At 42.7% G+C, this 26,876-nt stretch overlaps 1 protein-coding gene across 1 annotated transcript in view; it reads right to left on the bottom strand.

The window, feature by feature from the left end:
* Positions 1-26,876, bottom strand: part of LOC137900100 (RNA-binding protein Musashi homolog 2) — a 200,396-nt gene that overhangs the window by 21,536 nt on the left and 151,984 nt on the right. The window contains exons 8-10 of the mRNA XM_068744155.1: positions 26,045-26,127; positions 17,155-17,269; positions 12,887-12,961 (exon numbers count right to left, since the gene is read on the bottom strand). Coding sequence (XP_068600256.1) covers positions 12,887-12,961; positions 17,155-17,269; positions 26,045-26,127 — 273 coding nt within the window. The remainder of the gene's footprint in view (positions 1-12,886; positions 12,962-17,154; positions 17,270-26,044; positions 26,128-26,876) is intronic.

Genomic DNA, 26,876 nt, shown 5'->3' on the forward strand with positions numbered 1-26,876 from the left:
TTCTTAAAATATTGTTCATCTGTAAAAGCAGGTGAAAGAACGTGTTCATGTTTTTGATGATTTCTGCATTAAACGCATCATGTTTCACCACAGGAAGGAATGTGCATTACTTCTTGCAATTCTCTGCCTGCTGGTTCAGTGAGTTATGGTGACGAGACTTTATATCGCTGGATCTGCAGAGTCCACATCTTATAACTGAGTCAAATGACATGGATGGTGAGGCTGGAGATTCCCCTGCACCATTTATTTACTCACTTACACACACTAATTTAACTTTGTGGTGTGGCGGCCATGTTGGCTTACCTGTGCTGCAAATCGAGATAATGCAAGTCCCAACAAAGAAACTGATTTGACCTCATTGCTCTTAATGTCAGGGGTCATTTACTATTGAATAAAACATGTTTGCATTCTTGATCAATCAGTGAAGCCGCCACAGTTTTTTTTTTGCAAAGACGCCCACTAGTCTATTGATATAGATGTGATTAGCTATTCATACGGACAATCCTGGAGGCGTCCATAATGCTTAAGAGCCCAGTAGGAGAACAAATTCACAAAATATCAATGTATTAGCCTCTGTTTTTAATAAAGTTTTACAGCACATGAAGAAAAGGAAATCATGCATGTGGAGCATGTTGTTTCATGCCCCCGCATAACAGCAAAACCAAACCAGCGGACATAAGTCTGTTGATAAGTCAAAGCAGAAGCAGCGAGGCACACCGCCACCTCCGCACACAGGGAGGGAGGTGCTCTGTCAAAGACGGAAAACTGACTCCACTTCACATTCTGCTTCTTCAATAACCTTTGATAAGACACGGAGGAACACACAGAGGCAAATAAACAAAACAGAACCAAAAAAAATATATATATCAAAGTTAAAAACGAGACAGCCACCTCGCAAAACATCTTTTCATCTCCAGACTGACAAGTGTCCCATTGTTGTCATCCTTCAGCGCTACTTTGTTGTTGCTGAAAGCATCTCTGGGTTGGCGCTATCAAAGGCATAAATCACAGAGCTGGAGAGAGCCAGGTGGCGCTCACATGAACTGCTGCACACATGTTCATGTCTCACCTCTCCTCTTATCAGAGGAGGCCTACAGTGCTCATCGAGCCCCCCCCGCCTCATGTAGAATACAGAGAGCGACGTCTGGGAATGAGCCGGTGAGCAAAAAAGCATTTACATGCGCAACAATAATTCAATTACAGCCAGATGCAAGATGCATATTATTGCAACTCTCATGTAAACACCTTAACTTGGTTATCTAACTCACATTAAGGTCCTAATCAGAGTAAGCAAAACTTGATTAACAGAACCAGGTTGCTTGTCAATCATTCAGATGAATCTTGCACGTCTGGTGTCTCAGTGTTGGGATTCTGTCGCCATGAAAGGGTCACACAGTGAACCGGCTGTACGGGGTATGTCTGCTAAAGAAGAGAAATGTATTTGTTTTGTGTAACCGCTTATCCTCTGCAGGGTTCTGGAGTGGCTGGATCACATCCCAGCTGGGACGGGACCTCGGGCCACCCAGACAAAGAACGAATTCATGCCTGCAGTTAATTTAGAGACACCAATTCACCTCTGGTGCATGTTTCTGGCGGCGGGAGGAAGCTGAAGAGAACCCACACAGAGAGCGAGGAGAACATAAAAAACACACAAAAAAAGGTCCCGGGCATTTGATTTGAACCCAAAACCCTTTGTGTTGTGAGGCAACGGCGCTGCTTGCTACTGCCTAACTACAGAAATTAAATTATATATATTTATCCATGTACCATATTCTCCTGAGACCCGGCCCGCTGACATGTGTCCTCTGTAATGGACAAATGTCCACTACAGAGGACATGCTAGCGCGTTGGGCCTCAGGAGGATATATATGTAAACAAGAAAAAAACCAAACTAAAAATAAAGCAGTAACAATCCTAACGGAAAGAGAAATGTAGATACAGTCGAACATTAATAAAGTATCTGCATACAGCGCTTACATGCAATAACAATAGTTTATCATGAACTGTGAAAAATGAAAAATAATCCCAGCTGTCTTTGGACACCAACAGATATCAGCCTACATGTTTGAGAGGACTTGCTGAGGGAGACCGGGGAGACCTTCAGCGATACAAACTCACTCTGACATGGTGATATCTCAGCATCCAGGGGTCGACGTGTTGTTAGCATAGACTCTACTGCATTAAGTTTCCCCTTGTGTCTGAGTCGTATTATAGTATAAAGCATAAAGACGCGTTCAATCAACAGCGACATCCACCAGCTAAATAAATATAACACGGGATAGTTAGATCTAGACTAGCATGTGTGTGTGTGTGTCGGTGTTTACGTGTTTTTTCCGTGTGTGGTCTTTTGCCAAAGCTGTGGCTCTTTTTTTTTTTAAGCCTAAGGTAATGGTTTTCTGTATGTAATGAAAGCATTTGGTGCACTGATCCCTTACCATTTAGACTCTGTGGCTTCTTATTGGAGAGAGGAAAAAGGCATTTACAGAAGTGGATTGAGCCCAGAGCGCAGCAAAGCCCGGATTTGTGGTAATAATTGCACATTTATACCTTTGAAGAAAATGATGAGGCAGGGAAAGAGATATATTTGGTAAAAAAAAAAAAAACTGGGTAACCGCTCAGAAGAGCACAACAACACAAAACACCATCATGCTGCAGGCGAACTGCTCTGTCTCTTTACAAAACACAACTGTGTGTTAACATTTGTTTGCCACACCAAGCTGCATCAGAGAAAGGGAAAGGAGGCACACGATGATGAACTTGCCTTGTGAGGAGAGCAGTGGAAAGCAGCTGCGTCTCAGATAATAAACAACATCATGTATTTATTTATCCCTTCTTTAGCCGGGACGGGCCCCCGCCGAGATACGAGCTCTTCTTCTTCTGAAGAGTCCGGGATAACGTGAGCCACGAGGATTTTTCCACAGGAAGGTCACAGAGGTGAAGTGTAACTGCAGGTCAGCCTAAATGGAATACTATGGATTGAGCGTACACTTCAGCTGGGTGATTTGTTACCAGTCAGGTGGTTTGACCCGTATTACATGATGCAGCCATAAATAAAACAAAACCTCAGCCTCACTAAAAGTCCCCGATACATTTCGATCATGTGACTCAAAATGCCCTTCCTGTACATTTGAAATGGCTCCAGCCATTGAAACGTCAAACCCTGCAGAGCCTTCGCACGGCTTTGTGTGAGCGGCCGTGAGCTCAGTGCCTTTTACGTCAGTTCTCAGCGACAAGAGCCCTTCTTCTTTTTAGCTGAAGCGCATGGCAGCATCGCATCAAAAAGGACAAACTAGGCTCTTTATTGAAGTGTTGCCACACTTTTGACCTCTCCTTTGTAACCCCTTCCCTGCGCTCTTCTGAAAAAAGGAAAGAGCACCGATGCTCCAGAATTGATATAAACACATTCTGCTTGTCCGTACTCGCACTCGTAAGGCATTCAGTAAAAAATGAGAAATGGAGGGTGATATAATAAGGAGCGGGAAAAGACACCTTTCAAGAAGAAACGCAAAATCTATCATAAAAGATAAGGAAATGTAAAAGTAAAAAAAATAAAACAGGTTTTCTGGTTTGTGGATTGCGAGGATAGAGTCTGGGTTCACAACCTTAATATCCAAAAGCAGTTTGTGATGGAGTCTTAAATAGAGACAGACAAGGAGGAACCAGATGTCTGACCTTGAGGCGGCGCTTATGTAATAGTCTGCTTCAGTGCATTTAACTGCAGCGCTCCCTTCCAACCCGGGATCATCAAAAGCAACATCTCTGCAGTCCAATCTCCTCTGACATCAGCACCGACACTACAGTCTGAAAAGGTCCTGTAAACTCTGAGCGAATCGGCTGCTCTGGTGCCGCCTGTGTGGTCCCCATAGAACCAATCATACTAATTAAAACCAGACCACTTAAGCCTCCTCTCATTACTGTCCAAGTAAACAGCCTTAATTTTTTATGCATTTTAATGTCCATCCTCCAGTCCTGAGGATGGCAGTGGAGGGGATAGACGAACGAGGAAGGGGGGATAATTTCAGGTTTCCTCTAATGAAAGTGAGTGCATTAAGTGTTATCTCACCATTCAAGTTAAATATGTGCTTGTGTATTTGCTCTAATCACTGCAGACTTGCTTTCGCTGGAGTATCCAATTAAGAGTGAGGAAAATAAAATATGATTCCATATAATAAGAAGCTTTGAACACCGTAAACCTGATTTTATAGCCGCGCTAAAACACTTTGCAGACGCTGTTATGGTTTAGTCAGCTCTGTGCACAGCAGTTACGCAATATACCACTGCTCCAGATACCGGGGGGGGGCAAGTGGGGTAAAATGTGGCATGACCCAAAAATAGCAGAGCAACCTTAGCTTTCACTTGATTAATGGAGCTGTAAATAATGTGAACAGTGGAGGTGTGCAAAAGGGCTGTACCCTGTGATTCTCAATATAAGATTACATTATATACGTATGGATGTGCCCATGCACTTGGGAAAGAGTGCGTGAGAGCAGCTGGAGGGCTATTAGCGCAGTCAGCGGGAGAGAAGGATAGAAGGACAGAGTGGAAAAAATGGAGGGGGGGGGGGGGGGGGGTGGGGGGTGCGCATGCTACATAAAGACCTATCAAGCAGGGCCTGGAGCTCTCAAACAGTGGGAGGCATCAACACAAGCGACAGTAGACAATAAGCATGTTCTCCAACACACACACACACACACTCATCTGCCGACTTCCACATGTGTACCACTTTTCCGTTATGCTGCTGGTCTCCAGCAGTGTGCAGAGGTGACAGCCATGGACGGGACAGGGACAGCTAAGGCTTCATTTGTAGTCCGGCGTGTCCACAGCCGAGACATAATGAGCTTTAGTGTTGCCACTCATCTTCCCCAGGCACCTGGACTGTGGGTCTCCATGCTAGGCTGCTTGCCTGCCTCAGTGTGTGAGGATGGCGTCTGCTGTCCGAGGGTGCCTTAAGACCTGGACGAATGAGGGGAGTGTTCCCTTCCACTTCCAGGATAGCCTCCGTCAGACACAGCAGGTGGTTTTGCGGAGACAGGAGCTCACGCAGCCGAGCAGTCACGTGCGCGTGGCCTGACGTGTGTGCACGTGAGCATACAGGCTGGCCACTTCACATTGAATCAACACGAGAAAACTCGCACGTGATGCGTTGCTACACCTTTGAATCCATCCGGTACGTCTGGGAAAGACATCCAGTTCGGTGGTGACTGGGAGCATTTCCCTCTGACAACACAGCGCGGAAGATTTACGCACGCAAATGGAGAGCAAAGCTGACTTGAAAACAGTTCCGTTATTGGACAGCACATGCAGAAGGAGATAGAATGTGACACGCAGCACTGTCACTGACGTCAGAGCAGCGCACTCACTACTGTCACTGGGAACAGTCATGGCTTGTTCGTCTCAGTGTGTGTGTGGGTGTGTGTGTGTGTGTCGACGGTATTGCAGTGCAGACAGTGAGTCAGACAGGAAAGAGAGAGGTCCACTGTAAAATTCCTTCAGCTGTTTTGCCTTCATTTCCAGCCATTAAGAATCTTCGATTGCGTCACTTTTATGCTTCTGTGTGTGTGTGAGTGCGTGCACCAAGGGGCGTGAGAGTAAGATGCGTTGTGCATGACCATTCAACTGTGTGAGGCCTCCTTGTCAGGCTCTATTTTGGGGCCCGGGACTCATGGAGTGTTTCGGCCTCTGCAGACTCTCTGGGCTTCTGATCAGCCTTGGCAATTAAAGCCAATCTGTGAGTCAGAGTGGCATCGGGAGGGCCATCTGCTTCCAGCATTGTAGCACTCACTCTGGCCTGTGGGACACAACTTGCCGGGGTCACAGCTCACCCAGCTTGTAAAGAGATGGTCACAGGATCTGCGCGACAATGTGCTGCGTAACTTGACTTTAACAGAAGCCTGTTCGGGCGTGCGCGCCGCTGCTGGGTCTCAGGAGCGCAGTAAAAACACAGATGACGGTAATGTTGCATGTACTCATGACATCGCTCCTCATCAGCCTCGGGCCAGTGATTTCTTTCTCTTTTTTTCTCCACCTGTTCTAGTACTGTGGCCAAGAAGTGTGTGTGTACTTCTTGTACTGAAAAGGGAAATATAGCATGTCTGAATACTTAAGAGAGGCTCAGATCTGTTGATAATGACATAATGAGTGCACACGTTGGCCACAAACCGCAGCATCGACACACACAGGACGTAATGAGCCAATGAGAAGAGCTTTTCATCGGATGGAAGGGTTTCGTCGCGAGCTGTGCCGGCACCTGGAGTCAACTCTACTGAAATGAGCACGGTTCTTGAAGTCAGTCTTGACTTGGCGTGTAAAACATCTCAACAGTTATGAACTGACAAGAGTTCAGTGCCTGAGGCACTTACCACGAAAAGGAGGCAAAGACGTCCGGGCTTGATTTAAAACCATGTTAACACGCGAGCTTGTTCTTTCTCGTGTTCATCGGCTACCAGCAGAGCTTTGTCCCGTGAAACTAGACACGTCACCAAAACAGAAAGCATCCCATCCCATCGTGGAACTCTAGCCATGTAGAAGCTAATAGGCTTCCGAGGTTCAGATCTCTGCACAGTCCATGTCAACACCTGTCCATCTTCCAACAGCAGACAGCTGCTAGACCCCGGGATGCTAACTGGATTTTCAGGCCAATGCCCTGGTGTGACCTCCGGTGCATTTGTCATATGCTTGGTTGGCTCTGGCCCAGTTTATATAGACCTCAGGAGCAGTCACTATCGTACCAATTACACAGGTCGGCAGCTATCTTCTCCTATATGCCACTTGCAGAGAGGACAGACGCTCTCACAACTTTTATATTTTTATCCTACAGTGGATGTGGGGTCAGAAGTTCAGGAGACTACTCCCCTGAACTCCCCTATTTACCAATGGTAAATAATCTTTGTTAAAAAATATTCTGGGTATATGTGATGATCACCAAAATTTTGTGCATTACTTTTAGGACTATAAACCTACCTCTACAAAAATGTTTTTGGGTAATGATACTAAGAGTCAACCAAGAAAGTTAGAAAAAACACAGAAAGACTCATTTGAGGCATAAACAGATATATAATAAATGTTTCTGACAGACGTATGATGCCATAAGCGAGTAGATTTGACGTGCATTGACTCGACTCAAGAAGGCCAGACATGTGGGCGGGTGTGACAGCCAAACCGCTCATCCTCAGCGCATGGAGCGCTTGTTTTGCCAACCAGGCCAGCCTCGTGTTTTCCTTTTCCATAGTGAGAGAAGCTGTGGAATCCAGACCCACCTGCTGAGGTGAGAACTGTTTACATCATGCAGAGAGAAACCCACTCCACACTCGTTCCATGTTTTTGTCATTTTATGTCACTTAAATTTGATGAAGTGAGCTGGTGTGTGTCAGGCATTGTTGGTCGGTGGAGATACGGAGGGATGGAGGCTACTATGATGCTATAAAATGCCTCATATCTGCCAGGGAATTAGATCTGACACAGATGAAGCATTCGACAACAAAAGACAAGGAAGATTGATGGACAAACTAATATACCAACAACAAAGCGCCCCAAATTCCAGTAACAGCATTTAAAATGGGCAAGAAAGAGAAAGATATACATTTCTGAAACAGCTTGGTTTGCTAGCTGAAACTGAAGATTACCCTCTGTCCTACTTCCCTAGCTGCCCTTTTGCCCTTTCCCCTCCTTATTCATCTTCCCTTGCTATTCTTTTATTGCTAAAGAGGTTGAGTCAGAATTTCTGTTTGTCTGTCTTGACATCTGAAGTAGCCGGATGACTGACTGTTATGTCTTCCTCTCCCCCTGATGGGACCACAATAACATCTTCATCCCTACATTTTCAGCCAAGCATAATGACCTCGTAGCAGAAGCCCTAATGGAGCCGTAATGGTCGTGCATGCCAGGGGAGACTCTAAAGGCATGGCTGTGGAGGCGGCGGGTTGGTCCGGGCCCCCCGCCCACGTAGGGGCTCAAATGTGCGCTACCTTTCTTTTAATAACGGTAAATGATATACCACTAAATATAAAGAGGAAAGGATTAATGTACAAGGTGCAGCCCTGCTGTTGATTTTCTCACAAATGCACAAACTACACGTGCATGAAGTATACAACCTCTTTTTAACCTCTTCATATTTCTCCTTCTATATTCGCTGTCACCACCGGCAAGAGCTAAACTGCACAAAAAACGTCAGCGCACAAGCTTAACTTGGACTTATTGCAAAAAGAAAACAGCTTTTCCTTCAAGCCATTTGCATTTTAATATACACAGCAAACACAAAGATCTGATACTATATAAAGATGCAGCCTCGAGTAATCTGAAAAAACAAGAGAAAGTTACTGTTAAAGTACTCTAAGGCTGTAATCAAATAGAATGCTTATTTAAATGTCGCTTTGGATGATAAAGGTCCTCCAAACTAGACACCTCGTGCTTTACAATGCAGCAGATCTTGCAATGTCCCCCTGGGTGCTGAAAGTTGAATAATACAAAAGCACATTTATCAGCCACCTAATGCTAATTAGGACTGTTGCATAGAAACAAGAACAACGTACACTTATGTTCCCTCTGCCCTGTCAGCTATCTCTTCCTGTTTCTAGCAAGGATTAAGTCAGGGAGGAAAGTATATACAGTCTACTTGATTAGCATACTATATATTGTGTAAATGCATGATAATCCTACTGCAGGATTGAGCTTCTCAAGGTTATCATAATGTTTAAACTTTCCTCTCCTCCTGGAATGGACGGAAACCTTGCCTGAATTCAATGCTTTGCTCAATTTCTTATATCTAATAGAGAAATTAATCAGATTCCGCAAAGCAAATCAAATATATTTCTTACTTTGACCACCACAGTGTGAGTGAATGCTGCAAAATTCAAGCAACTTTATAATTTTCCTCCTTTGATGCTATCTGGAAATCAGCAGCGTGGAGCTGCTTTGAACTGCAGCTCCTCAATGTCTGACAGACTCCAAGTGAGCACCTTTTTATTCATTATTTTCCAACACGCTTTCAATTTTAGTTTCCCCATTGTAGCCTGAGAAATGTTATCTCTTAAGATAATTTAAGTCAAGTATAATTTTGTGTTTGATTCTTGCGCCGGCTGCTATCCAGGATGAGCAGAGCAGCTTTCAACATTATTTATAATGATGTTTCTTTAAAAGGTGTCTTTGAGCTAATGCAGACATTTCCTCAGAGCAGATGAATCTGTACATGTTTTTACCCCTTATTATTCATTATTGAATTTATGTTAGAACATGTTGTGGGATTGAATGAATGAATGAATGAAAAGAAAAGTCCCCTCCACTGCATTGGGGTAGGTAGAGCACAAATTTCAGAGGTTGATATTTTAAAATGTAGGCAAATAAAACCAAAGTGATACGCAGGGCTAGATACCAGAAGAAAATGTCTTTGAATAATAAGGTTGAACACAGACTTTAAAAAGGCTCCGTGCGGAGGTTGGGTTTGACATGTTGTTCCCTTTTCATCAACAAGTTAGCCTCAATAACGCAAATATGTGAATCCCTGATTGACACTACACTCACAAACATGGTTTATCAGCGTCCCAAACAGAACATTGCTTCTCTTGTTTCACATGTCCAGGGTGTATTCAGAGGATTTTCTGTAAAAGAAAATACAAGGTTCAAATTTGAAGTTCGGCTACATCGGGGACTGAAGATGCAACTACAGAGATTCCACTTCGGCTTGTTATTTTCACATGATGAGACGGTCGTGACAAGAGGGGCTGCATATTCTCCACGGCTTGTCTATTGTTCAGTTTGCATATATTTCCTTTTATTAGCATTTCTCTTTATTTATATTGTTGCCACTTGTTTAAACTGCTGCTTGTTTACTTGTATAATTTTGTAATGGATGCTTTTCTATTCTATCTGTTGCTGATGATATATAAAAAAGATCTTCTTTTTCCATTGTGGGGTTAATACAAAATTATCTTATATCAACATATCACATGCCACATTTTGAATACATGCATAGCCTAAAGCCTAAACCTTCTAACAAACAAATCACTGATAAATTGAGGCAAACGTAGGGCCTAATCTGTACGTAAAAGCCCTGATGAATCGATGGAGTACTTGTCATTCAGGGGATGTCGCTAATAATTTGTAACACCTCTTAACCATTATTAATTCGGAGGTAATGGTGAACGCCGCCGTCTCCCTGATTGCCACTACACATGCACTATTCAGCAGCGTCTTTGAAATTCAATAGCAACTCTAGTTCAAGCTGAAATGATGCTGCAGCGAACAGCGTGTGATTAGAGGACTGCATAACAGTGCGAAAATCAAAGCAGACGTCTTTGTCAAAAATTCAGCCCTCCTCCGGTTGTCCATTTGAATGCATTATGGAGCAGATGTGTTAAAAAACGTGTTTTAATATTAATTATACAGACTTGGAAGAAATAAAACTGTAATTTACAGGGGCATTTGGAAATGTTTGGAATATTGTTTTTAAATATTGACTATTTTAAAAGGAACTCCGATTAATCATTAGGGGCATTATTGTGTAAACGTGATGTAAAGAACCAGTGCTACTCTACATTATCAACCTGAATTGTGCGTTTTCATGCATGTTGTAAAATCTGCAACAACATTAACAGCCTTATCTCATATTTCATGGCTACGATATTATGACTGCAACTGAGAGACTTTGATGAGTTGGTGATTGTATCACGCATGTATGCGCTTAGAAAAAAAGCTAGCATTAAATGCATGAAAATGTTAACTATATACAGCCACTGTTAGCTGTAACAGTAGTTGCTCTCCTCCAGGCGAAACAATGACTCTGTTGTAACTAGTACTCAAACACAAACATCAAGATAAGATAAGAGCTGACATGTGATCAGATTTTGAGAGAGGATGATGTGATTTACTCCCGTAATATTTAATATTAACATGTGATACGTAAAGGTCTCACAGTTGTGTTAAATAGTAATGATGTCTGTGCTACGAAGGAAGAATTCTGTATGCAAGTCATGCCATACAAATACAGACACACAGAAAAGTGCTGTCTGTGATCAATATGAAACACACTTTGTGATCAATGGTGGAATTAATTGGGAATGTCACAAGAAACAGAGTGCTATCTTGTTAGATAGTCTAACAGCTGCTGTGCTGGTGACTGACAGTCCGCCAGTATGCTGAATCTTTTAAAACTGTGGTTATAAATTCCACTCCTCTTTTAGCTCCTGTTTTCTATGCTTGAACTCTGACTGAGCTGCAGGGATGTCAACGCCGGGTTCTGTTTCTCCGTGCATGTCTTACAGGGATTTGTTATTCAATTCAGAGTTTCATCACCGATTAAAGTTTTATCAGTGTATAAGCTTGACAATTGGACAACTGTCAAACCAATCGTTTTAGGTTAACAGTGGATGACCGGGTGTCCAAAAAAAGAAGAAGAAAAAGAATCCTTGGAATACTCCTCACAATTTGCGCCTCTCGGATTCAGCTTTCAGAATTCAGACTCTATTTATTTCTCGGCGTGTTCCAGCGAGGTTGTGTAATGCGGGGAAATGAAAAGTCTTTTGATCTTAAACTGAGGATGCTTTCCCCATCTTAGCAGGGAGGGACACTAGTCAATATTTGGCCTGGGGTTATTTAATTTGGACAAGGAGCTTGATTCATACATTAAAAATTCCAATTACCCTGTCAAGATTTGAGCGAGCCCAGAGGAGCTTGTTTTAATCATTCAGCTTTATCAAGCTCTTTAAATTGAGCTTAACATGGACAGGATCATATATTCCGCCTCTGGGAAGGTGATCCCCCCCTTAATTTGTCCTAAACAGTAAACATTTTAAAAATCCATGTTTGACTAGAAATGCCGTACATACACAGAATAAATAATGATGACTTCTTTCCCTTGCAGTCTCTCCGCTTTCTTTTTGTTTCATCCACATTTTGTGAATCTTTCACAGCGTGTAAAGCTTAACGATGGAAATATACCAATTGTGTCTAATATAAACATTATATTGGATGCAGTTTTTTTGATGAATCATATTCATATCAATTATTATTAAAAATGAAAAAGCCATTCTACTTTTTTAAAAAGTTGCAAAATTTTCTCACATTGCTATGCCGCTCATGTTCACCCACACTATTGACGAGACACATTCCCTTTCCTAAAATACGTTTTGAGCGCATGTCGGCTCTGGAGGTGGCCACAGCTGGACCTCCCGCCTTACCATTCCTGAATCTATTTCACAAAAATATTACAGAGATCTGAGCTGCTGTCAGACATTTCTCATTCTGTCTTATCAGTGGAAGAAATGATGTCTGGCACAGCAAACAAAGTACCGGTATGTGTAAAGTCCCTAAATAAAGCGTGAAATTGACGGGATGTCTGCCGGAGTGAGGCACAGCAGAGCCACAGGTTCTGTTGCAGCAGACAGGTACAGCTGCTTACCTTCAGACTGCATGCCTCTCATTTGGACACCCATTAAAGTAATCTGCTCTCTGCGTCAACTCTTTAAATGCAGAAAATGGCTTCGTTCACTCTCCATTTTGAGAACCGGGTTTTAAAATCTTCCCGCAGACTGAGCTGTTCATTCCTCTGTTTTCTCAGAGAGGAATTTGCATATATTGAGCCACGGAAGACGAAGACCCTTTCCCCATTTTAGACATTTGGTCATGGTGGCGTTGGAAGTATGGGATAAAAAAAAAAAAGAGGAGTAAGCAATTTATTTCACTATACATCAGCTTTCAAAAACTATTTCAGTAATCCAGACACGTATCATACTTATAACCCTGCAGATTATATGGTGACAGGCTTGTATATTGATGAGTTTTTGTGCGTGTGCATGCAAGTGTGTGTTTATGCATGTATTTCTGAATATGGTGGAGAGTGCACAACACAAATCCTCTGCAATGACAAGATATTTGAAGAAAGCCTTGAACTCACCAGGGAACTGGTAGCTGTAGCTGGGTGCGAATCCAGTGTATCCGCGGCCATATGTTGCCACAATATTAGGGTAACCTGGAAAAGCAATGAGGAGACGCACAGACAAAAACCGTGTCAAGGCTTCGTCGATATCCACTTTGAGAGTAAAACAAATCTTAAAAAGTGTTCTTTCATGCTCTTAAAGACCCAGGTGTTCGTCTAACATTACGTCATGTCCGATAAAACATAATTTAATCGACAAAAATCCGTATTTGGCAAGAGCTTTAAATAGGAAGAATTATTACATTTCATAACGATACTTGAAACCATTGTGCAATAATAACGCCTTGGTGATTTATCTTAATGTTTCAAGCCCAATAAAAAGGTAGCATGTATTTACAGCTCATTGGTGTTGATGTCAGATTGTAAACTGAAAAACATTTGCTGTGTGTGCAGTTTGACAACAAGCACCACCCTCAATCAATGGTCAACTGCCACAATTACATTAACCTCTAATCCTGATCGTTTCATCGCTTCCATCCTTTTTCTTTTATATATAACCTGCAGGAGTAATGTTAATCATAAAATTGAGGACCAGGTTGTAAAAACTATTTTCTTTAAAGGGGGGACAGACCAGTTGATTTAAAAGGTGATGCTAACGCTTAAACCACCTCTTAAAACAAAGTAAATGGACTGATAAACTGTTTCATTACATTTTAACTCGCTTCTGGTACAGGTGGTGTAAGAGCAGCTTTTTTCCAGATCTTAGATCTGATCTGAAATGGATGCCATCGTCTAATATTTGTCCAAACATTTTTGGGGATTATCCATAAAGTTGGAAGAGACATCTTGAAATTGCTCCTGCCCCCCCAAACAAAAGGGAACCCTTTAAAAGACCACTGCTGATATGTAATGGGTTGCTTCTTGGGCCAGTTCTTCTGTTCAGAACTTTTTTAAACAAGTCTCCAAATGAGTCTGTGAGGCTAGAGAGTGGTTCACAACTTATACGCGCTCTGATTAAATGAAGAGGCCCAATGAGGACCCGGTGTCATTAGAAAACATTAAGAACAGCAGATGCATTGTTCATCTGCTGTCATGATTCTTATGACAACCTCAACCCTCGTTAATGAGCAGGACGGTTTTCAGACAGAAGCAGCTGTGGGCGACATATTGAGAAAACGAGGTGTGAGGGTGCACACGGCTAGGAGGGGCGATCCAGACAGTGTGAGGGGTGGGTGTGTGGGTGACCGAGCCTGTAAGAATTTGTGCACCATCAAAGGTAATATAAATATAATTAACCCTCTAATTATGGTATACGTCTCAGTCTTTATCTGTTTCCCTCAAGCTATTATCACCTTCAACCATGAGTCTGGACTAAATTACCTAATAAGAGGAAGTCCTTTAGGCCAGGAACGAATCACTGGCACTAACCTTGATAACTCACTTCACTGCCTGCAAGTGACACCTCAGAGACTGACCTTGGAAACCTCTATTAGGGCTCCGTGTCATCATTTCTCCTTAGATATGTACTAGTCTGATAACTTGGGCTGCAGTCATGTTACTATTTGAAGGTCCAGATTGGAAGTTTTTTTTAAATCAAACTGGGAGAGTCTGCTTTAACACAACTAGATAAGCTGTAAATGCTGCAACTTGACAGACACACAGTGCTTCAAGCAATTGCAGCTCTGCAGCCAGTTTAGATCTATATTTTTTTTACATTGTGCCCAGAGCATAAAAGCCCTGGTATGCATGTGCCTACAGCGTGAAAATAATTCTGCATGGATTCATACTTGAATGGCTGAGCGTAAGCAGGCCGTGTGTATGCGTCGGTGTGAGCATGGTGTGTGGATGCTCTGTTCTGTATGCCTCAGAGCCTGTGCCAGCTGGAATCAGAAAGGTTGACCTTGGTCATAAATATCTAATCAGTGTTTGCTGTCCATGAAAAGGTTCAATTTATTCCTGACCCAATGGGAAAATGCCTCTCTCAGACCCTTTCCCCTCACTCACAGACAAAAAAGTAATGCAACTCTGAGAGGCGGCGAGGAGAGCCTTAACCCGGAGTGGATGAAGTAGGATGGAAGCTATGCCAGGGAGATAAAAAAAAAATCCTCATCAGCTGAAGATGAGAAGTCATCACATGGAAGCTACAGATGGATAGCTTTCACACAAACCCTCATTGTTTGTTTGCTCTGAAAAGAGCTGTGATATGATACAATGAATAGCGATCACAGACCACAAAATATTAGATATTATGTGTTTGATGCTGTTTCACTATCAAACAGAATAAGTGCCACACTGAAATTGCTGGCTTAGATAGTGCAGCTCCCTTTTTTCTCTCCAATATTTTCTAAAATGGCAAAACCATTTTCCTCGTCTGATGTACTGCATTACAATAGGTTTCACATTACTAAATGAAGAATCTGCTGGCGGATGTGTGCACTGAGCATCTGAGGAGAGAGCTCCAGAGAGGCATATGAAAGTGTCAGCAAAGTAGATTAAGATACATGCCAAGTCGTGCTACAATTTCATGAAATTCTTAGTATGTGCCTATCTGTAAATATTACAAGAGGGTGGGAGGAAAGGAAAAGAGCCCACTATCTCTCCTAACATTTCACAAATGAAGCCTGTCACTGTGCGTGGCCGGGTGGCAGCCTCTTAGTGCTCTTATTTGCCATATTAATATGCATGCTAATGTACCTATTTTATGGCTCAACAGTTCTGATTCACTTTAAAATCAATTATCCATCTGGCACACCCATACCTCGCCCAGGCTCAAATGTGTATTAATTTCAGCAAACATACATCGGGCACGACACAATAAAGATAAATGCCTCGATTAGAGGTGGTAAACAAAGGAGCTCAGGATGGCTTTAATGAGATTTGGCACAAAAGGAGCTTACACTTTCTTAAATAATGAGCCTTGGGTACCCTTTTTTCCAAATGCAAATTATATAAAGGAATGTTTCGCTGTCCTTGTTCCAATTCCATTTACGGTAGATAAGAATGTCTCCAAACAAGTTGGCTGTTAATATTCTCACATGAGCACATCACTGCCTTGCTGCCTGCCATCTCCCAGCGGAGGGGAAGAGCGCTGTCCTCTACACAGACACATCAGCCTGTAATAAGTTCTGCAAAGTTCACTCTGCTTGTTTAATACTTAACAGATGAGATGCGACTCAGTGACTTTGTCGGAGTTAAGAGATGCAATTGGCAAGTCTTTTCAACACCGCAGACTGTTTAATCAGTGTTCTGGCATAACCATACAATATCACTGACAGTTTATGCACTTATTTTAGAGATCGATGGAGAGATAAATATACTGATTGGTACTGTAGACCGGAACTAATTCAATCACCTTTAAAGATTTATTAAAATAATTGGTTAAAAATACTGGTTTCTGTCCAGTTCTTGTGAAAATGTAAAGGTGCCCAACGGCAAAATATGACTTGCTATCGACTTTATGCATTACCTGGTGCAGATGAAAATGCATAACTGTGGCTCTGCATGCACCTGCTCCAGGAGGGGGGGGGGGGGGGAGCTTCGATGGCAAAATGAGTTTCTCACAATCAGCTGCATGTCCCTTTTGCTTTCGAAGTAAAAAAAAATAAATCTTTTATGCGAGGGCAAATCCATTTGGTTGGGTCGCGCATTCAAATTATATGCATGGGGAAATGTGAACGACAGACAGATAGACAAATAGATAGGGCGAGAGACAGTGGGCGGGCAGGAAGGGAGCGGGTGCAATGGTGTTAAATAAAAACGGCCACAGGCATGGGCTGGATGGTAATGAAGAGGGGTGTGCCAGCAGCTGAGGTCCCTGTAGATGAGATCTCTCCCTGACATGTGTGTCCCCTTCATTACCCATTAAGGGGGGCACAGTGATGAATCCTTAATATGACATTACACCAATTTTCCTCTTCATTTAGCCTGATAATGTGCTGGTCTGCTCCTATATGCCCAGGGGCCGCCTGTACCAGACTCGACCAGAAATAGACCACAGTGGCCGACAGTGGCACACCTTGAAGCGGCCTAATTGGGGGCAGAGCAAACCTAATGGGCCTTTCTAGTCAAGAGTTTGCATAAGCGGACTTTTTTTCAAAGGTAGAAACTGATGACTAAATGGCGCGCATATATGTTTCTTCTTCCCAGAAAAGGTTATATTTTGTCTCAACTGTTCCTTCATAGGCTTTCAGAATTAAATATATATATATATATATATATATATATAAAGGCTGCATATAGGTACTTGTGAGCATCTGCATGGGTATTCTCAGGTGTGCACGACTCACTCAGCATGCCCATCCCCAGCATGAAGGCATCCATGGTGTAGGGCAGACCCCTGGCTCGCCCCCGTGTACCTGGTGGGAACATTACCTCCTTGGGCTGGGCCTTCTTACATTCTACCTATGTAGACAGACACACACACACACACAGAGACAGAGAAAGACAAAGCATTAGACTGTGTAGGATACACGGCCAGACAGATCTGACAGGGCTGTCTCGGCTCTTTAAGGTGCTTTTCTATTTGACTTGCACACCATTAGACATTTTCCATAGAGAAAAACAAGACCGAGTCAACACCTCACATTTTTTTAATGGAACGTCTCTGAGGAAAACTTACAATCATGCTCCTCCTGCATTTAAAGCAAAGGTTGTTGCTCCACGGAGCATGTGCCGAATGCCTGAGGGAAATACACGTGTAATTCTTTCCAAGAGTTTCTGACACATCAAGGTAGGAGAAGCTCTGTTTGGCAATGCCATTACCAAAGTCCCGCTGTGTGGCAGTGTGTCCCACTTCTTTTTGTTTTTTTTTGTTTTTAAATCCAAACACAGTATAATCTCAAAAGCAATAATCTCTCTTGAGAAAATCTGTTTTCCCTCACTGTGGTTTGGTTCATTAAACTTAAGTCGTGCCAGGATAGTGTATTTGAGATCTTAAACCGGTCAAGAAACACGTGTTTCGTGTCCGCGGTTCTATTTGTGCGTCGGGTCTCTCTGCTCGGCTGAAGTCCCTGGTGCCCCACAGTCCAATTCCACCTGCAGCACTCGTTTCTCTCCCACGGCTCTTGTCTCTCACTCAGATTCTCACACATACAGGTTTTGTTCATTTTCCATCTTACAAGACTGACATGTCCTCCTCCTACATAACACATATCAAATGAGGGATGTGACAGGGGCAGATGAGGAGAAGGAGGAAGATGAGAGCCCTATTTACCACATATCTATCCCATCTCGATGAATTATAGAGAAGCGCATTCGGCTGACAAGAGTGGCGTGGTCTTGTGTCTGTCGGTTTTTCTTTGGTAGGCTGAGTCTGTTCACCGTGCTGCACAATCTATTTGCTTCACTGCCTGCTTGGCATCAGCCTGTCCATCTGTTTGTCTGTTTGCCTCCTGGCTCTCGCCTCCTTCTCCCTACAGCCTCCACTTAAGCAGGGCTTTCTCAGCTGCTGCGATTCACATGTCAGCCCGGCCTGCTGCACAAGACAGGCTACCGCGCCAGCGCCGTGCACACCTCAGCCAAGGTCCAGCCCAGCAACCATACAAATACACTTTGAAACATTGACAAGCCAGCGGTGCAATAGCAATCTATTCACACACAGGCTCGCAGGGTGGTTTGCCACATGCCCGGCGGCAGACACAACATGCGATGTTAAGATGACCGAAATAAAACTTCATGTACGTACGACGGTGCTGCGTTAAAGAGGCGCCGATGTGAGGAGGGGACACTAATGAAGAAGGTGTCCATCACGGAGAGAAAGTGGCTTTGCTGCGGAGTTGTGATTTGTTACTGTTAGCAGCCCCTTGATTTGAAGCAGTCAGACTTAAGTACACAGTTCCCTCAGCCACTTTGTAGCCGTCACAGCTGCTCTGCCCTCCTTGAAAGCTGGGAATGCTTTCATATTGTACTGGAGAGCAGATACTCCTACAGGGGTTTACTTTGAGCGCGTATCAGTGGCCAAAACACCATCATAACTAGCCTTAATTTCACATATCTTTGATGCCTTGTTAATGTCTTAACAGGATTTCATATTTACGATGATCTGGCCTCGACTGAGATTGTAAAGTTGTTGTGACCTTCCTCATGGGGCTCAAAGTGGAAGTAAGCCAAAGACTGTCTGGAGCAGACGAGGATTACGTTTTTCTGCTGTCAGAAAGCTGATGAAGATGGTACTGAAAGCAATATCGGGACCAGCGAAGGATCGATCGGGCAAGAGTATAAGACGAAACAACATTTCCTCTCCTCAGGCAGACTCAAAATGCTCCATTTTTATATTTTCTAAAGCTCTGCTTCCTACTCAAGCATTGTAGAGAAAAAAAAAATCTTATCATCAGGGAGTGACCCCCCTCCCGCCGTGAGAACAGAAACCTGAATAGCACAAATGGGCCTGTTAGAAATTCAGTTCACATAACTGAATGACAAGCAGAGCCGAGTTCTGTCCACAATGGAGACCCGACGGCGTCTGATCAGCTTCCTCTGGTATCAGTTCCTTCCTACCTCATCTATGGAGTTAGACACTCAGCTTCCTGCTGGGAGTAAGGCAGACCCGAGCGTGTGTCATGTCTACATGCTCTCCGGTGTGGTTTCTTTGATATTCTGAGAGAGGGCTCCTTGTCATGGATTTAAGACCAGCCAGGAGCCAGGATCTTTGGCGATGTGAGTGTGTGGGTGTTCACCTGCTTCAAACGCACAGGAGTGTGTGAGGAAGTGAGGCAGGTGCAGTCGGGAGTGAACTCAGTCGGAGAGAGGAGAACAGAAGATGGCAAGAGAAATCAGAGCCTTATAATGAAGCGCTTGCGAAGGTTAAACGGAGAGATTTGCAGTCTGGACATTTTGCCACATGAATTGAAAGAAAACACTGAATTTACAAAATACGCTACTGCAATAGAACATCGAGTAGTGGAAAAGTTTAAATGGCTCTTTATGCAAAGTTGACTGAAAATCTGTGATTCCTTGTGACTGTTAAATCAAAACACTTGGACAGTCTTTAAAGTATGCTTGATCAGTGCCATCATTCAGACTCAATGTGCTCAATATGAAAAAAAGTGAGTCTTGGATCTCATCCAAGCGTCCTGCTGGCCAGTCGGGAGTGAAACACTCCATGCTATAAGGAGACAGATGTTGTAAGATGGTATCCAGTGGAAACGCCAGCCTACACAAACACAAGATCAGAATCTTGAAATCAGGATTGTTCATCAGTTCTGGTGTTGAATAATGACAGAAGAGTGGTTTTTGTCCAGCGCATTATGACATCAAAGTGAAGGTTGATCGTGTAATAATGGCATTGCTTCGTCGTCTGATGTGTGAAAATGGTTGAACAGAAAATAACTTTTGGATTTGACTGACTCTACTGATGACGAGCAAATCTGTATGTAAAGTCTAACATTTGTGTGTGTGTGTATGTGCGTGCACACACACATTCTCTTACAGTACTAATTTTAGCGGATAATCCAGTGATGATCATGAAGCCAGCTTGGAAAGCAATTTTTCTAACACGCTTACACACAAATTGGGGGCTGAAAAGTGCATTTTGGTTTGATTAGTATTTCTGGCAGACAGATGGGATATAAGAAATTCATTAGCAATGCAAACAGATTTTTTCCAGAGCAACAGCAATGCGCAAACCGTCCTATCCTGCGTTTTGATGAGCCAATTTTATTAACTTGCTGACTACTCCAAATACTTTTAAAAGTCATTCACTGTTGTATTATTCCAAACAATGGCACAACAAGCTCCCCATACCTGCAGCAGGTGACATATTGTTAGCTGGTCTTCATGATACTGAAGTCTATGAACTAAATTCTGTCGGAGTTAGGAAACACTTTTTATGCTGTAATCCTTTGTGAATTACCGTCAGACAAAAATTCCTAAAGTTAGGGATGATAAAACCCATCTTTTTAAGAGCTATTTATATCCTTAGAATATTTTCATGGTGAATACGTCTCCGATAAATCTGCTCATCATTACGGATTCAACCATGAATATTTCAAGCCTCCAAGGGGTCAGGATTTGGTAAACGGGAGCTTGTCGCTACGAGACCTCTGTGAACTATAGTCAAAACAAAAACCGCATGCCATGTATTTCATAAAGAGGACATTTACAAGAGATCTTCCACACCGAGCTGCTTTTGTCCGGATGGATAACGATGGTAAAAAAAGGGTTGGATAAAGCAAAATGTCTTCAATGGCCAGCAATCTTACAGGATGGTCATGTAAAAGCTAAACAACACGAGGTCATTTTAAGGACCAGGGGCTCCCTGTGGTGCCAAGACTATTCCCTTGACGATATTGTCCTCAGACACACTGAGAGACACATTACATTATCACAGAAGCATTGCCACGATCACCAGCCTGACATCAATATGGCCTCTATCACTTCCTCAACCAGCAGATCTGAACATCGTTGAGATTTTATGCTTTTTTTCCCCGAGAACACGGAGTGAAAAAGTGGATTTTCGCCTCCTTCATCCCGCAAAGCTTTCCTTCTTCAATGCTGGAAAAACATCCAATTACTTACAGTCCAGATTTTTATAAAGCAGCATTCCATGAGGGACTGACAGTCCTCCAAAGGGTGGTCCTATACTTCCTTATTAGGCATGCTCAAACACTCCTCAAGTGTCCCCATGTTTCAAAACAAATATATATTCAACAATGCAGAGATGAACTAAAAAAAAAAACAGACAAATATGTTTCACTTCTTATATTATCTTCTAATCGCCTTAAAAAAATGATTGCTCAGTTTGACTATAACCAAGTCTGACCTCAAGCGTGTTTGACTTCATGGCCGCTTGAATTGATGAATGCAAATATGAATGTTGCTCATGAGTGTAGCTGACTGGTTTGGTGGTTAAACACACAAATGCAGAACCGGCACTCACACACTAAGAAGTTGGGCTTATCACAGCTAAATGAAGGATGTCTGTCAAGTTATTTTAAATTAAGTGTGAGTGCATCTGGAAAATATTACTTTATAATCTGTGCTGAGTACATTTTCCCGTTACCATTACATTTAGGTTGTAACAGTATTATATATTATACATTCATAAAACTGTGTTGCAAAAAAATGTGAGGTAACAACGTATTTTCTTCTTCTTATCATCTTAATATTCCAATAACACCCCGACTCCTGCTTATCGCTCGACTGACAATGATTTCAAAGTGCTTTTGTTATATTTCAAATGATTTCCATTATCATTGCAATAGGTTTTAAACTATAATTTAACTCTATCATGATGTTTCTCCCTCAATGATACTGATACACGAGACTCAATTTTCTATTTTGTTTATGTTACTATGTTTTGCTTGTACTTGTATGTGATTTATTCTGTGGTACTCAGCAGCAGCCTTTGTGGTATTTCTCTTATCAGGTAGCAATATAATATAAATGTGGCATCTGTTTAATTTGAATAAAAGTCACTCTTAGATTTAAATTGCGTTTTTCCAACCAACAATATGACATCACGTGAGGCAGCTGGTGAAGTATTGACAGCTGAAACTCATAAAACACACAAAAACCTTTAAGAGATTAACAGTCGGAGGAAAAATACGAACTTGTGCTGAATATAAAAGACAACTCAGAAAATATAGACTTCCTGTTTGAGAATTTCTCTTAGAGATCATCAACAAAGACGTCTGATGATGCTCTGACTTAAAAAAAGAAAATCATTTAGAAATGTGAACATTTTACTCCTTTCTGTGTGTAATTTGTTCTCAACATTAGCTCAAAACTGTCTTTGACTAATCTTTAGAACCTAATAAAATGTAAAGGAAATATGTAAAAGTAAACTGTAAATCAAAAAGACTGTTCAGTTCCATCTTTTAGATTTACGAGTGGCGCACATTTAACCATTGCTGTCGTCCTCCCCTACTGAAAAAAGAGTAGTCTGTATCTATTTTAATGTATGGTTCCATCGTGCTATTTGTCTCTATCAGTCGTGCTCACATCAATCCAATGTGCAGAGAGCATCTGTCCCTATACATTAAAGTCTCATGTACAAATGCCTTCCTCTCCTCCTCAGCACAGTAATTGGTCGGCCATGTCAGGAAGACAGTGAGAAATTGACGACTAACAGATAATTCCTCCCTCCTGTTGTGATCATTCGCTACTGCTGAATATTAAAAATGACATATTAAAGAACATTACCTTGAAGCACTTGACTAGAACCAATGTGAGTCCATTTTAATGGCACACTGCTTGCTCATCACAGCCAATACTTCATAGGTATTATTATGAATTAGCTGTGCATGCATAACTGCAGGTCGGGGAGTGATAGAGGGACTCCCGTCTTTGAAAATGGAATTCACAACCTTTCCTTACCCTGCATTAATGTGCTTTCTTACTACAGACTGCTATAGACATTTATATATGTGGAAACCAGAGGGTGTGAAATATTGCCAAGCCATTTTCTCCTTATTGACTTTTACTCCAAAATATTTACTGGGTCTAATAGAAGGGTCGGCACTGATGCAGCAAAAGGATGTTCCTGCAATCCTGCACAGGATAATCCATACTTTTATTACATCCTGTGGTTGCAGAAGGACTGTCTCCAGAGGTGAGGCCAATGTAAGTGCAGCTGGTGAGCCAGGTTGAGCACTTCTTGCTATGCAGCACCTGGTTCTTAATTATACATGAAGCAGAACTCACAGTCACAGGAAGGAAGCGCATCGGAGTAAGGCCTTGGTGGCGCATGAACACAGGGTGATTGACCAAGTGACTAAAAGGTCCAGTCACTCACATCTGAGTGGGCATTGACCCACTATACTACCAGAGCCCCTTTGCAGTGACCCGGTATAGAAAAGGTGGGTGCCCTGTACATTCACAACCTCCCAAGTGGGGTGGAATTTCTGTCTGCATCAATTATTCAAGAGCCATCTTAGATAACACTCACAGGGTGGATGGATGAGGTCTATTTCTGTATAGTACTTCATAAGGATGGAGACAGGAGGCATTTTTTATTTTCTGTGCTGGTGCTTCAGACACCGCATCACCAGTACTCTCCTTTGTGCTGCTCAGGTAAAACCAGAAGTGCCTTTGAAAAATGCTCTTAACGCACTCCACATGCTTTTTTTTCTTTGCCTACAGTCCAAGATGTCAGCACTTTGTAAAAGATCTGAGGGACACACTTTTTCTTTTCTTTCTCCATCTTCGGAAATGTATTGCGGAGAAGCTGTTGCCAACTGGGACCCTTACAAAGTTGCCAAAAGCCTCTGAAAACTGACCTATGATCTGCCCTTTCACACTGTCCTCCCTCAATAATCATACCTTCTGTAAAGGTTGCTGGGGCTCCCACATGGTTTCCATTTGTGTCTTTCTTTTGTAAGTAAGTAGACATAGGCTAGAAATACAGTTTCTGCAGTGACTTGCAGTTTTATGACCACGCCCTGTGAAATACAACATATCACAGTCACGTGTGTGCAGTCAAACTACATCTGAATCTATGAGAAATCACCTAGCCATGGCGTAAGCCACAACCGTCAGTGGTCTGACAAAACCAGAGGATGAAGAACTAAATCAACTCAGCATTTGATAAATAGCAACCGCATTTAAAAATCAAATGATAAATTGAGGAAGGTGAGTAATGCTACTTTCCAACCTCGAGAAGCCTTGATTTAATCTACTTCAAAGTTGGGATGTGAGTTGTTGGACACCAAAGGAAGTGCAGTGTTAAATTTGGTGGAATTTGAATATGTGTCACATTCTGCATTAACTATATTCTCCAGGACATAAAGCTGGTATAATTTTCTCCATCTTTGTCAACACCCTTTACTTGGCATGGTAGGTCGCCTTTGCTGCCGGATGCTTTATATAACGTTACTAACATTAGCACAAGGACGCTGCAACCAGCAATGCAGAAGGTCATGCAAACGGCCTATTCTGAACATGCACGTTTGGCGTCTGTGCTAAGGCTAGCCTGCCCTGTTTGATGGTTTGTGCCTCTGTGGTGAATCTAAATGCTTTACGATATACACAGCATCAGCAACATCAAGCCCTGATCAAGTGCGAGCCGGCATTTGAGTAAAACCTAATTGGAACAAGCTTATTTTTTCAAAAACAGAAAGTAAATACACAGAAAATATTTACACCTATATATTTTGGGTTTTTATCTATAGATTTTTGACATAAAAGTAGGAAGTAAAATCAAGTATTGATAGTATTGGCTGAACTGTACAGCCATGCTTCAGGTTGATATATGATCCTCGAGTGTCTTCAGTACCTACATGTCAAAGGATCTGAGACATTTGACTGTGACAGAATATCTTTAGTTATTTCTGTCAAACTGGCTCTTTGGTTGGAGTCCTGAGCATCGGGGTGCCATTCAGAGACCAGGAGGGATGCATGCTGGGGTCACGTGTGACCTGCGCTGGTCTCTGGTGAACATTGTTTTACGACACTGGTCCTGTCAGTCAGTCAGTCAGTTGAAGAGAATGAAGATGTATGGCGTGAGAAGGAGCCTGACTGAATGGCGGTAAAATGAATATTCCCCTCATTCAACCCCAACCCACAGAAATGCTGAGAAGATGCAGGATCTCTGAAGAGGCCTGCAGGATGAAGGGTGAAGGAGCGCCTAACACACTCACACTCACTAAACTGAAATTCATTCCGGTCAATTAGCATCAGCGACACGATGACTTAGAAAGCTGTAAGTGAACTTTGAAGAGTCCTTCAAGATGACCACATGAGTGTAAATAAAACAAGCATCGCTGCGTCTCGCTGGAAAGTGTTAATCCCTGACTAATGAACTCTGGCAGGAGGCAGTAGCTCCATGGCTGCATCCCTGGACATCTCCACCTGTGAGAGTGAGTGAGTGTGTGTGTGTGTGTGTGGGGGGGGGGGGGGGGGGGGGGGGGGGGGGGGGGGGGGGGATAAGGGATTCTGAAAGAGAAGGACAGGCTTCACTCTTCTGTCCCTCAACCTGACAGCCTGAACTCAGCCACACAATTTCACGGTTTGTGGGCAGTACACACCACTGATTTCCCATCCCTGAGATCCACAGAGTGTGTGTTTCTGTGTGTGTGTGTGTGCGTTTGTGTGTTAGCCCCTGCATATGAACATTAGCACCCCCCCCCCCCCCACACACACACACACACACACACTCATAATACCAGGGAAAAGAAGAAATCAAATATTAATCCTTCAACTCCCGCCTGGAATTGAAAAAAAATAAATTTGTGGACTTACCATTTTGTTATTGATTTCATGAAAATGAATTTCACAGACTTTCTCTACGATGTCTTCACTCTCAAAAGTTATGAAACCAAATCCTATGCAAAGAGAAACAGAGAAGGGGAGGGGAGAGAGGGAGGGAGAAAATGAGTTAGTGGAGGACTTGAACAAAACTCCAACGACTAAATCCACCACCAGATGTAATATTATCAGGAGCCAGATCCAGAAAGCACGCGAGCACATCTGTTGGCTATGCCACGATAGAGAGAAAGTGAACAAGACAGACATTGTCCTCTTTAAATCAGGAATATGATGAAATCTGCCACATTATTAAGGGCACTAAAAGGACCTCTTTTACAAAGAGAAGACGGAAAAACAGCACAAAGCTCATTTGATGAGATTCAGAGAGCTCGAGCCCAGCATCTGAATTTCATTAAATGCATTTTGTGTTCTTTTTATTGAACGCTCACTGTATAACGAGCTCTCGTTTTTATGCTAATGCAGGCCTCAGTATGAATGCGTCGTTGACAGTGGGATTTTCCTGCCATATTTAAAGGATGAAAGCTTAACCCCTCGTTTAACACAAAGACAGAGAGGCAAGATGGCTTCAGACTTTTGAACACAAGTGGATTGCGATGCTCTCCTCTGTGTTTTGACGGCGACGCACAAAGCGACGTAGCTGCTGTACAGCCGGGGTTGAAAGGAAAACCGATATTCTATTACTTTTGCAAAGGAGGAAGCGGAACAAAAGAGAAACAGTTAGTGAATAAAGCAGCAAGTGGGTCTGAAAGGAGATGAGCTTCTTTTCAAAGTGGCAAAACACAATGATGAAGCAAAATCACCTCAG

This window comes from Brachionichthys hirsutus, chromosome 10, assembly GCF_040956055.1.
Source record: "Brachionichthys hirsutus isolate HB-005 chromosome 10, CSIRO-AGI_Bhir_v1, whole genome shotgun sequence".
Lineage (NCBI taxonomy): Eukaryota > Metazoa > Chordata > Actinopteri > Lophiiformes > Brachionichthyidae > Brachionichthys > Brachionichthys hirsutus.